This window comes from Solanum tuberosum, unplaced genomic scaffold (assembly GCF_000226075.1).
Source record: "Solanum tuberosum cultivar DM 1-3 516 R44 unplaced genomic scaffold, SolTub_3.0 scf00062, whole genome shotgun sequence".
Lineage (NCBI taxonomy): Eukaryota > Viridiplantae > Streptophyta > Magnoliopsida > Solanales > Solanaceae > Solanum > Solanum tuberosum.
The window spans coordinates 1,877,760-1,890,607 of NW_006238987.1; the positions used below are offsets into that span (position 1 = coordinate 1,877,760).

Sequence of the window (12,848 nt, forward strand, 5' to 3'; positions counted from 1 at the left end):
CAGTGCACCCCCCCCCCCCCCCAAAAAAAAAAAAAAAAACAATATCGTAGAGTATATTCAGAAAAGGAAAGAGTGAGAACAACATTTGAGGTTTTCTTTTCCAATTCTTGATACTTTTAAGGAGGCCTTCGTGAAAAAGGTAAAATCATCCATTATTTAACAATGAAAGAAACACATAATTTAGACAACAAATCCAGAAGTTAAGCCTTTTCATCGAAGTTCTGAATTTACCTGCACTCAAGCTTTAAGAGAAGGTTTTTTTCATAAAGTAACAAATTTTATTTACAAAGGGCAAAAAAACATCTGAATACAAGAAGTACACTAAAACAGTAAAAGCAGAAAACAATAAAAAAAGACATAATTTCCTAAAAATGACATTGCCTCATCTATATATATACGAACCTCGTGGGTGCATCAAAAAGCAATAAGGAATGGATAAAAGGCTATTCCTCAAGTTTACAAAATTATTATCAAGCCTTAAGAGAATATACAAGGAAACAATATTGTTATGGGATAAAAAAAAGTCTTTCATAAAGGAAGATTAGCGCAAGGAAAGCTCATCTTTTAGGTAGAAGTACCCAGATGTAGCTTTTATTGGATCAAAGCAATAAACAACTCATAGGAAACAATAGACAAAGAGACAGTGATACCTAGACCTCATTTTTCTTTTTTACTTTTTGTCTGTATGTTGTGGGAGAGGGAAAACAACGGAGATACTAGAGACTATGACAAGCAATAAATCAAAGCAATAAATGACAGAGACAATAAAATAACGAATGTAATGAAACGTGTTCTTGGAAGTGATAAAATATTCAGAATATTAATTACCTCGTCCATGTCACCGGTATCTTCTGATCGCTTCTTAACAAGTTCATATATTTCCTTCTTATATCTGCAAATGTACAGGTCCTGAGTACACAACAGTATGCATATACAAAGCAATCCTACATTCAACCAGAGCCTATTGAGAAGAATGGACACCCCCCCCCTCCCCCCCACACACAAAAAAAAAGGAAAATGCAGAAAGGCACTAACTCCACGTTCACAAGAATTCAGTAAGTAATCATCAGAATCTTCATATCATAAGGGAACGATGAAATTTATCACTCTGAATGATCACAGGAATTTGAATTTCATAACCAAAAAGACAACTGATGAAAAACACTAGATGATTTCATGTTAACTAGAATTAGGACTTCCACTGAAGCAGGAAAGATAAGCATGTATACCCCCATCCATCTATAAGCTCCTAGAAGAGAATGAAAAACACGAGGCACTTTAGGATTCAATACCAAAACAGTAGATGCTCTTCACATCATGCAATCTCTAAGTAGAAACAAACAAGGCATGAAATATACAAGTGCCACGGAGTGAATTCACTATATAATCAATTGCAAGAAGAATCAGTAAAAACAAAATCTCCAATTAAGAATAATTCCGGAATGAGCATCAAAACAAGGGGGGAAAGTGTATTTCCTTGCCTTAGCTCACGTTCTTCTGCTTCTGTCAGCTTCACTCCCTCAAACAAGTATTGTTCATCTTCTAAATCGTCTCTGGAATACCACAAATATGGTTAGACATTGACCAGTAACCAGAATGAAATATTTTTAGATTATATCACATAGAACAATGTAATTTACTTCAATATAATAAGTGATGGTGTAAGCTATAATGTACAGTCATGTAAATACCGGAGTTCCTCTAGCTTCTTCTGCTCCCTTTTCTTCAAGTATTCTCGTCTTGAAACTTTCCTGGATCAAATAATGTGTGAGAGTAATTCAATCAATAACATAATATCAGTCTATTTTCAACAAGACCTTGTTATGCATTAACACCAAGTGCTCCTCAATTATATACCTAACCGACCCTAGAATTGATGAATAGGAAAATAGTTCTCTAGTACAAAACGCAACGATGTGTCTTTTTCTGTCCGTAGTACTACCTCTCCTCTCAACTCTGAGATGCAAGAACTTAAAGAGGAGATGGGATTGTCATGAACTGGTGTTGTCAGGCACGCGTCACACTGAGGGCACAAACCCCCACCGGATGCATTGGAAATTCAAATATGAACTCCCATATCTTGATGTTCAACAATTCATGGGTATTAAAAAGGACAGTAGAAGAAAATACTCATCTTTTATTCTTTGTTTTTATGAAGAATAAAGGACAACGGATGAAACACCACGAGTTGGAGAGTAGAGAAGATAAAAAGAAAGAAAAGTTGCTTGAAGAGCAACACCATCAAATCTTCTTTAACTTGTTTAGAATGAAAGAAGTATGAGATTATTTAGACAGATGCATTCCATATTAAAAAAAATTACTGTTCCATCAATACTTCTGATGCAAACTAAATAGTCAGGATGATTTGACAAATGACTTTGGTTAACCGAGTTCTTAATCTGCACATACTTATCAAATTGTCTGCAGTGCAGACAAGCCTGAATTGAAATTTAACTGATATACCGCAGCAGATCTATCTATTGTTTGATTCTTCTTTAAGAGTGAAATATTCAAATAACCAAAAAATTGACATCCAAGCTCTACGCAAAGAAAGTCAAAAGGCTCCAATTTAAATCCCTTATTATCATATCTACCACCAAGTAAAATTATGTTTTCCCAAGATCAACAACATTGGAACTACAAGACCTATTTAATCTACCTCCCATTTCTTTCTTCTTCTTTTCTTTTTTATATGTTAACTACTCAAATACACTTCAATTACTTCCTTTGAATAAAATAGACAAGTAAAAGAACCACAAAGACGAGGTATTCCAAGTTAAGGATGGATCTACGTGGTTACTATAGCAAGAATTTTTTTTGTAAGATACAAGATAATAATAGAATACTGAACCAGATTGTATGGTGATTAACCTTAAAGATCCAATGTCATCTTGCTCCAATGCATCAGCCCTCCTGATTGCTTCTTCTGTCATTTATTAATTATTAGTGAGTGAGCTCATTTGCATAAACTGTTCTTTCTACTGAAAAACAGGAAAAATAAACAAATAAATATACAGCAAGAATTGTAACGACAGTAAGGTACCTTCCTCCCTCCTTGTTAATTTTGGCTCTGCCAACTGTTATTGAAGACAAAATACCGCATTAGAACAAAGACGATAAGTTAATGTTGGCATACAAGAAACAAGTCTGACCTTCATTAATAGACACAAACGAAATCATATCAGATGATTTGAACAAGAAGTTTAGTAAATATGTTAAAGCAGAAACACAAAAAGGAGTGTGATATTCCAACTAAACCTATCACAAATGATGTACAATAGTAAAATAACACAGAAAATACGGGTGCATACGTACCTCCATTTTACCGCTTTCAAAATGAAAAGTCCAACTAATCAAGAGAGGCCTTTAAAGAATTAGCGATATCAACGCAAAAAACAATCAAAGCTTCTTCCTTTTATTTTTTTAAGATGAAGTGTTTACTAAGGCTAGTACCAAGAAGGTACTACAAAGATGCAAAAGAAAACACAATCAAAGCATGTGATGCTCAGACTGGCAACCTATTAGAAGATGATGAATATGACAGCAAATAAAACACAGAAATACCTAGTGAATATATGCCACAGTTTTACACTTCTAAAATTAAAAGAAACAAAGGCGTTCAAATAAAAAAACTTTATCTACAATTGCATTGCTCGTTTCAGATGCGTAACTCCACCATTGTGAGCTTGCTCACATCGCCAGTCCCAAGCCCGGGAAAAGGACGAGGGTTGTGGTAGGCTGTTAGTGTAAAACTAGCCAAACTAGTCAATGCATGATGAATCCTCACATAGGTTGGCCTGAGATAAATTAAATTGGGGAACATGGCCAGTGAGGGTTCATACAGCTGATCCAAATTTGTTAGCATTGAGGCATAGTTGTTGTGTGTTTGTTGTTGCTGGTTTAAGATGCTTAAAAATAGTCAAATCCACAAGACGACCCCACTATATTTGTAATTGTAAGGGACCAATCTCTAAATGTCGAGAGTGCATCCGCGCTTCAGTTTTACAACTCTAAAACGGTCATGAACTAATAGATTTATCTACCAATTACTTGAACATTCCTCTCCACCGAAAACAAACTGACAGCGAATTCAAATCATAAAAGCACTGCCTGGTATCTAAGCACACAGAGGTTCAAACAAAGTTAAGATTGCTCACCTTTCTAGTCCCGGCAGCATCTCGCTCTCTGATATGTCGTTCTAACTCCTCCCTCTCTCTTTGGTCCCGAAGTATTTCTTCTTCCGACTGCAACCGAAAAACATGCAGTTAACGTCAAGTGGATCGGGATTTCTGAGTATAGAGAAAGGTGAACAAGCAAGAAACTCAAAACAATACACCATATGTTGTACCTCAGAGTTGTCACTGTCATCTTGGTCTTGGGAAGTTCGTCTCCGAACCCGTCTATCATCCTCCTCATCCCTAACTACCTGCACCATCATATTCAGTCAAAACAAAGCAACTTGTTAAAACAAGATTCAATATTACAGCAGCTTACCATCAGAAATAAAACTGAATTCTATCAAGAAGAAGAAGAGTATAAGCACTATGCCTCATCATCTTCGTCTTCATGGGTCTCAACCCTCTTCCTAAACTTCTTTGTACGGGTATCCTCTTTCCTAGTCTGAGAAGGAACGGAATTACTTTCCACACCAACAATATTTTCATCTTCATCATCAGCCTCCAAAAGTGAGTATGTCTTTTGTTTCCTCGCCAACATGGCAGCCTCCCTTTCTTGTTGTAAATATAGCTGGTGAACAAGAGGCACCAAGTGTTATGAGATGAAGCACAATGTTTTACCAAAAGAATTCTTGCTAGTCCAACCCTATGAAATTACTGAAATTGCAAGAGAAACTAACATTTGGCCCGGTCGTCTTGCGTTCAACTCTCTCAAAAATCTCTTGAGCAAAAACTCTTGTTTCACTAGAGGATGACATACCCATATCATCTACAAGCTGATTTGTTAGATTGGCAGCTGACGAAGCTTTCTTAGCTGCATGAAAATGATATTATGAACAATGTTGCCACAACAATTGTTTATTAAAATGTAAGAAGAAGACATACCCAGATTAAGAACATAAGAGACAACTGTGGACTGTGAGTACCCCAAGAGAGACATCAATCTGTCTGAAACCCACATCCTCAATTCAGATCCCATTTTTTACTGCATTAGGCAACAAAATACACAACAATGGAAGTTAGATTTACTAATATGCATCTTTGTATCAACATTGCTAGAGTTCCTACCTCTCCATTATGGATCCTCGACATAACATGCTGGAAAGAGTCTTTTGATCTTAAATTGTACCCGTACAATTCCAAAGGTAATTTTGAGTTATTTCAATTGCTTTTGAAGTAAGTTTATTATCTAAGTTCTTCTATATCATTATAGTTCTTATATCTCTTATTTGGGTGACATATTCCTCATTAAAAATAAAATGATTTCTCATATATGTATAAAATGGGTCAACCCATTAGTCACCCAACCCATTTTTGACCTACAAATATGGATGGATTGGGCTGTGACCCATTTTTAACTCGCACAAACTCTACCCAACCACTCATTTGCAACCATACTTAGGTGCATTCCTTATTGTAATAAAACAAACTTTTCAGCTTGAAATACTACAGACAGTATTTTGTGTATTAAAATTTCAATCAGAATGCCATAAATCATAAGCAGTGGTTCATTGTCTGTCATGCAAAAAAGTCAGGAAAAAATACCAGTAAAGTGAGGCCACCAAATCAAGGACTGTCCTTCAAGAATACACTAATTGAGTGCAGAACAACATCACAAAGGACCCATAAGGTAGTTTAAACCGTATGTTAAAAAATCAAAAATCTCAACAAGAGACTAACTAGATAATAAATGTCAACTCCATTTTTCAAACCCCCTATTTTAAGGAGAGGGAAAATAAACTAATTTCCATCAGAGTTCAATGATAATAAGAGGTGGTAGAATCAAAAGCAAAATTCCTTATTTACCATTTCAAGTAGTCAAATCTCATAATCCAGAAGGTCCATTGCAAATAGCTAAACTATAGCCCCTCTAGAATAACTCACGTGGATTAGTCGACAATAAAGACTATACAACTACTAGCTGATAAAATTAACATACTTGCAACTTCATTAATACATTAACACTAAACACTGTAAGCTGGAAAATCAAAACCCTGTTGACACAAAGCAATTTACATGTAAACACTATTGAATTGGCGGGACTGAAACCCATTATCTGATATATCTAGAAAGATTTGGTGACTTACTTAAAAATATAAGTTTCTTATGAAGAATTGAACATCATAGTACGATGATAAACATTCATCTTTCATTTTCTTGATTTCTCTTGAAGTACATATTCAGAAAGGAAGAGATTGAGAACTAATTGAACCGTGTTGAGTTCACTATCACATTGTAAAGCCATCACACATGTAAAACAAATCAAGAACAAATCAAGAAGTTATCTCGTAAAATAACATACAAGAAACAAGTGAACTAGGGTTTTGTCTATTGCAACCTGGGAAAGGGATATATAGGTCTAGCGACATAGAAGGATTGGGAACTTACCAATAAATTGCCAGAAATTCACCGGAGATAAGGAATCAAGTTCAACGGAAGAGTCGACAAGTCCGGCGGCGTTTGAAATTGGCGGGCCAACGGAAACTGTGCTCCGTCAAGGAACCGGTAGAAGGGTTTTGGCCTGTAAATTTTGAAACTCCGAATGGGGCTTAATGGAGCTTGCTTGCCCAAACTCTGTGATTTACTTTCTATGAGAAATTAACGAAAATAATCATTTATGCTTTCGGTAGATTAATCATCCTTTATATGTACACCTTTAAGCAATTTATTAAGGGGCATTTTAGTCACTTAAATATTTTTAAAAAATCTTTAATAACTTAAATATTTAGAAATTACGTAAAAATATTATAAATCACAATAATTAAAATATATAAAAATTTGATTGACTTCCAAGTTTTTTTGTGCCACATAACAATAATTAACAATTTAAAAGACATAAAAAAATTGATTGACTCTTGTCTATTAGTTTTACATAAACATAAATTGAGATAGAAGGAGTGACCTATCTTATTTGAAAGTGACATAAAAGTATTATAAATCATAATATTGACTACTAAAAACATTAAATGAAATAAAAAGTTTGATTGAATCTCGAAATTCTATCGGTGCCATATAAATTGAGACAGAAAGAATTACATGTATTATTTAAAAATTATATAAAAATACTATAAATCACAATAATTAATAACTTAAAATATTTATAAATTATATAAAAAAATTGCTCGACTCTCATATTTTATTTATATCACATAAATTAAGACAAAAAAAGTTAACATATATTAGATCCGTGCTAGCGCAGGCTACAATTCTAAAGTGTACTAAGAATAGTAAAACAATATAATACACCTCCAAATGTGAGTCCATGTTAAAACATTTTTTTCATTAAATCTAATATTTTGCATTTGTTAATTATTATTATTATTATTATTATTATTTGATAGAAATCAAAGATACTGATTTGATGAACTTTAAGAATCAAAGTCGCTTATAAATATAAAAAATATTGAAAGGATAATTTTTGAATCTGCCTCAAACATGAAGAACTATAATTATGTTATTTTCTCTATATTTTTAAAATGGTTTTTTGGAATTACCTCCATGGCAAACAAAATAAGAAAATTGAGATTGAACTTATTTGAATATGTGATTATTATATAAAGAGAAGGGGTGTGGATACATGTGTATGGATACATCAAAAAGAATTTGAGAGGCTCGCTATACCAGATATTATGAGAGGGGGATAGGACGAAAAAAACTATATATGAAAGTAATTAGACAAGACACAATACATCTCCAACTTATTAATACATGATCCAAGATAGGAAGGTATGTAGCGAATTTTTCTTATTTTTATGTGAGAAAGATAGGGGCTAGACTATTTTTCTCATTTGATCTCCTAATTTAGTAGTATTATTATAGTTTGTATTTTATCGCTTCATTTTTTACTATTACATGTTTCATTTTCTTTGTTAATCTTGTATTGTCGTTACTTGTGCTTTGATTACACTCGTTTCGAGTCGAAAGTTTATTTAAAATAACCTTTTTACCCCATAAAAATTATGGATAGAGATAATATTTTAGTACACTTCACCAATTTCACATCATTCACTTGTGGTATTACACTAGTTGCGATATTATTGTTATTTTTGGGAGTAGCAGTCTATGTTATAACCATAAAATTACGTTATGCATTATCAACAATCATAGAGACCTCTAATACCACCAAAATAGAGTTGAGATACCATATAAGGAATAAGCCAAACATAATATGGGGATTGAAAAATTATACTTACTTGGATATGAAAAAGTGTTCCATCAAAAGCTAAAGAGAAAAATAAACTCTGAAAATCGTTAGGCCAATTACTCATATTGTTAATCTTCGATTCGTGCAAACATGGAAAAACTTATCATTTCTGTAAGTCTGTAAACATTCAAAAATAAAGTGTATACAAGCATTTAGTGAAAACTTTGCCACTAACACTTTTACAATAGAAAAAGATATACCAATAACTTACAAAGCTGTTCTATGCTCTTTGTAGTAACCATCAAGCACACTTGATAAGAGCTGTTGAAGCAGCAGCTCTCTGTAATGCCTTCAACTTATTAGCTTTCATATGAGATTTCTATTCCTTTAAGATCCGAATTTTCAAAAATTTCTTGCTAGATAATTTCCAGTTTGATTTGTTGTCTCTCTTCCTCCGAATGAGATATCAGTGATAACAGTCTTTTGTTGGGATACTTGGTGTAAGTTGATGGGAATAAAAAGTGACTTCAAAGATAAAAATGGAAATCAAGCAAGGTATGCTACATATTATTGTTGTAAAACGACAACTATATATTGTTGTTGTACAACATAAGAAAAGTGAAATCAAACGGTTACCTCTAACAATATAAACCATCTCAAGACTTCCTGTGGTATCTTTAGAAGGCAAATCTTGTGCTTTCACGACTCTTACAAACAGGAATTGCGTAGGCTCACCTTAGTCATATGTGCTGGATGTTCTGCCACCTCGAACAACTCAGCGCCCCACTATACACCCTCCTCCAAAGACACGGGTTGTCTCTTGAGATTGAGAAACAGAAGAGGCTTAGAGCAAAGATTGAAATCGCAACTTCCGTCTGAATATGCTCTACGGACTTCTCCTATAGTTATAACAAGTTGTATTTTCAGGCACTAAGCACGCCCACACTCCACCTGAATCCCTCAAATAATATTCTCTCTGCAAAGTCACTCACAGAGTTCACAACAGGTCTCATCAACTTTTCTCAGTTTCTCTTGGGGAAGAAATTGAGATTCAAGGATTTACTTTAAGCTACAGCTAGATATGCTGGGGAAGGAATACATGAAAGTTCTTACAAGGTCGAAGCTGTTGAAACATCGGTCACTGGGATGGGTTGGATAAGTTCAAAGGATATATAATAAAATATATATATATCAAGAAGAGGATTCAGAGGGGATACATTCAAAGGAAGCATCACTAGACAGTCTCTTCAATCATCACACACATCTACGTCATATATTTTGGTCTTTCTGCGCGAAACTCACTATATTAGGACTTCAAGCAGTTGAAGAATTAGTTTCAAAACACTTAAAAAATTAAAGCATAGTAAGAGAAAGCATCGTATACTCTCCTTCTTTTCTATAGACAGGTAGAGGATGGTAACACCGCCTAATTCTTTCAGTTTTATATAAAATTATAACTTTCAGTTTTATATAAATTGTATAATGGTGACTACATCTCAATATCAGGTCGGGCAACTTCTTTCTCTTCAGTTCATTACAGGAAGGAAAAGAAGAAGAAGAAAGAAAAGTTCATCTATCCAGTTGAGGATCATTAGATCTTGAACAATTTCCAGTAGCGGAAGTATAATAACGAATTGGTTATATTTTGTCCAATTATATGAAAATAAGAAAGGTACATCAACCAGTTTTGAAAGTAAATGACAGTAATTATTTAAATTAAAAGCTTAAAAAGTAACCTAACAAACAGAATAAATAAAGGATGAGTATGTATGACTCAATACGGAGTTGGTGTTACCCAAGTTGGAGGACAAAAACGACTAAGGGAAACACCGTTGTAGTGCGGCTGGATGCTGCCATCTGCTAAGTTGAACACCCCCATGTCCAAGCCTCCTCCTTCTTCATAGGAGAGGTATGTTTCATAAAAATCTTCTGTAAAATAAATATGATTGGGCTTGATTCCTGGACATCGAGAAGCTTGGACTGAAAGAGAGGCATTAGCACCTAGAAAAAAAGCTGCGTCCCCTAATTCCCTGGTTTCTGTCATTTTGACAGCAGCTAAATCAACCTGGAAAACTCGAAAATTTGTTGTCCCATATGTTATATCCTCACAAACCATATCTTCTCTTATTTCTTCTTCTTCTTGGATGATTTGTATGATTGGGATGATCGTTAATGGAACCCTGTCGCAATCATCTTGGACTAACCTAAGTTGAACACCATATCGCGCAATTACAAATAATGATCCTAGTGATTCTAGAATGTATACGTGCTCTGGCATATCTTGAGGTTCCGTTGGTATCTGAGCTAGAATATGACATTTAGTGAGTTCAGGGCCAACAACATCAGCAACATCACAAACTAATAGACAGCCTGAATAATCCACGGAATAAATTTGGTCATTAAAAAATATCATATCAGTAAAAGAACAGTACTTGATTCCTTCACATTTAACTCTAGTCCATCTAATATCTCCAGGTCTCCAGAAACTGAGGAACCTCTGGTTTCCGTCAATGACCATGAGAAGGTAGTCGGATGTGTGAGAAGGACTAGCTGATAAAATTGCCTTACCAATAAAGCAAGTCCGTGGGTCAATCTCATGATTGAGGTAGTCTACTGTTGTATTTTGATGGGGTAATTCAATCTGAACACCAGAGAAGGGATGTAGCAGACTAATTTCACCCTCTTCTCCTACCGTGATAAGCCAACCCATAGACTCCAAACATCGTTTTCTGCTAGCTTTGGGGATCCTCTTGTTCAAAATCATGCCATTATAGAGGCTGAAGAATTTCCGAACCTCATTATCCTCTTCCTCCGCTAGCATTAGCCAAGGAGCTCTACACAAGTCATTGTTAAAATTGTTCTTGGTGGCCACAGAGTGCCAGGATTTGCAGACAGAGCCAAAATTCAGGTAGTCTTCAATCAGATTCAAACATCTACCTATCGAAACCAACAGATCAAGTGGAATTTCCGACCAATCAGGCATCTTTTGCGCCATCGACAAATCTATCTCAACCCGTTCCGATCCCAGCCGCCTTATATAATAACCTAACGAGAAATCCCTAGATTTGGTGAACCGATATCTAATATCAATTTGTAGGCATGTTATTCAAGTTTGTAAATTTTGTCCTTAATTTTTATAGAAGTCTTATTATCATTTTGTCTTTAATTTTTATAAAAATCATATATTAATTACATGATATTTTTTAAAAACCATATAATTATATATGATATTTTTAGTATTATATAATTCTTACAGTTGAATGATATTTTTATAAATTTACTCGTATAATTTTTTTTTCTTAATGATAACAACGAACACTTCAAATAAAATAATTTAAAAGGTTTTTTTTGTCCTTTTAATATGTGTAGATAAGAATTTTTGTCTTCAAGTAAGGTTTTTACCTTATTTATGTAGTATAATTTATCTTTTAAAGAAACTTAATTGATATGATATATAGGTCATTAAATAGCTATATGTCATCTTACATCTCCCTAGTGATGTTTATGGTGTAATTTAACATGTACAATTGGATTATATATACCAACGTGTTCCATAGAAAAATCTCAAATCCATTTTAGTTGAGGCAACAGATTTTGCCAAACAATATTCAATGAACTTGTTCATCATTTTCATCAACTTGAACAATGAAATTGACTTTACTCACATGCATATTACCAACATTATGACTCTGAATTTTAATTTCTGTGATTGGAGGGATTCAGAAAATTCCTAGATGAAGCAAGCACCCAAACAACTCCATTGATTTTCTGCTACTACCTCTCCCATGTCACAAAAACCCAACCTAACAAATGTCTCCTCGCCAAGGGATAGCTTTAGTTTTTCCCTTGCTTCGATGATGTCTAGTTGAGCACATCTTATGGAACCTTTATCTTCACAGGAACATTAAACTCTTCTCTCTCCAATATTCTCGACGTGATCAGCAAGTAGTTCCATTTTAGGCATCGGAATGATAGTCCTTTTAGCAAGTTCATTTTCATTGGCTTGAGATGGAGGACTCAGAGTTTCATGTATACCTTCTATGCACGGTTTATCCTTATTACTATATGGTGTCCATTCTGGTAGCTCTGCCTGGAAATCTGGTCCAATGGGGGACCATCTTTTGAGGATTACTCAAAAGAAAAGAATATATCTCCCTGTAATGAGCAGCTGCCCTGAACGAATGATCAAAATAGTAATATTCAGAAGACGTCAATATGTGAAAAGGCGACTCAGGCCTGATGTCTTCCTCACTGGTGCTACTGGTGGGCCAGGAAGAGTTTGAAACAGATCCATGAATGCCCATCTCAGAAGAAAAAAGAACTTCAGCTACAATGTGACTATCAAATTTCTTGTTTGCATCGGGGATGATTTTCAAAGAGTTGTCCTCATAAACACCTACCAAAATCCATAGATAACAGACAGTCGATCAGAGTATGGAGCAAAAACATTCATTTAAGATCCAAAATCTACTCTTACAAGAGCAAGCCCGTAAAGTAAGGTGTCAAGGAAACCACTCCAAAGTTAAAAA

The 12,848-nt window shown here is 34.5% G+C and overlaps 2 protein-coding genes across 3 annotated transcripts in view; both read right to left on the bottom strand.

Annotated features, from left to right (window-relative positions):
• The window catches only part of LOC102599135 (putative pre-mRNA-splicing factor ATP-dependent RNA helicase DHX16), a 19,455-nt gene extending 12,676 nt beyond the window's left edge, over positions 1-6,779 (bottom strand). Inside the window, exons 1-11 of one of the 2 annotated variants that reach the window (XM_006345090.2) lie at positions 6,564-6,779; positions 5,061-5,160; positions 4,856-4,989; positions 4,549-4,746; positions 4,349-4,426; positions 4,158-4,244; positions 3,044-3,077; positions 2,872-2,926; positions 1,692-1,751; positions 1,482-1,553; positions 829-892 (exon numbers count right to left, since the gene is read on the bottom strand). In XM_006345090.2, the coding sequence (XP_006345152.1) occupies positions 829-892; positions 1,482-1,553; positions 1,692-1,751; positions 2,872-2,926; positions 3,044-3,077; positions 4,158-4,244; positions 4,349-4,426; positions 4,549-4,746; positions 4,856-4,989; positions 5,061-5,154 (876 nt within the window). In that variant the 5' untranslated portion in view covers positions 5,155-5,160; positions 6,564-6,779. Of the gene's footprint in view, positions 1-828; positions 893-1,481; positions 1,554-1,691; positions 1,752-2,871; positions 2,927-3,043; positions 3,078-4,157; positions 4,245-4,348; positions 4,427-4,494; positions 4,747-4,855; positions 4,990-5,060; positions 5,161-6,563 lie in introns of those variants that run through there. The other variant, XM_006345091.2, reaches the window with a different exon arrangement.
• Positions 6,780-8,435: 1,656 nt separating this feature from the next.
• On the bottom strand, positions 8,436-11,454 carry LOC102599678 (probable F-box protein At1g65740). The gene is made up of 2 exons (XM_006345092.2): positions 10,888-11,454; positions 8,436-10,689 (listed from the first exon to the last, which is right to left on the bottom strand). Exons 1-2 carry the CDS (start codon positions 11,312-11,314, stop codon positions 10,094-10,096), a joined length of 1,023 nt encoding a protein of 340 aa, XP_006345154.1. The 5' UTR covers positions 11,315-11,454; the 3' UTR covers positions 8,436-10,093.
• Between the last annotated feature and the right edge of the window lie 1,394 nt (positions 11,455-12,848).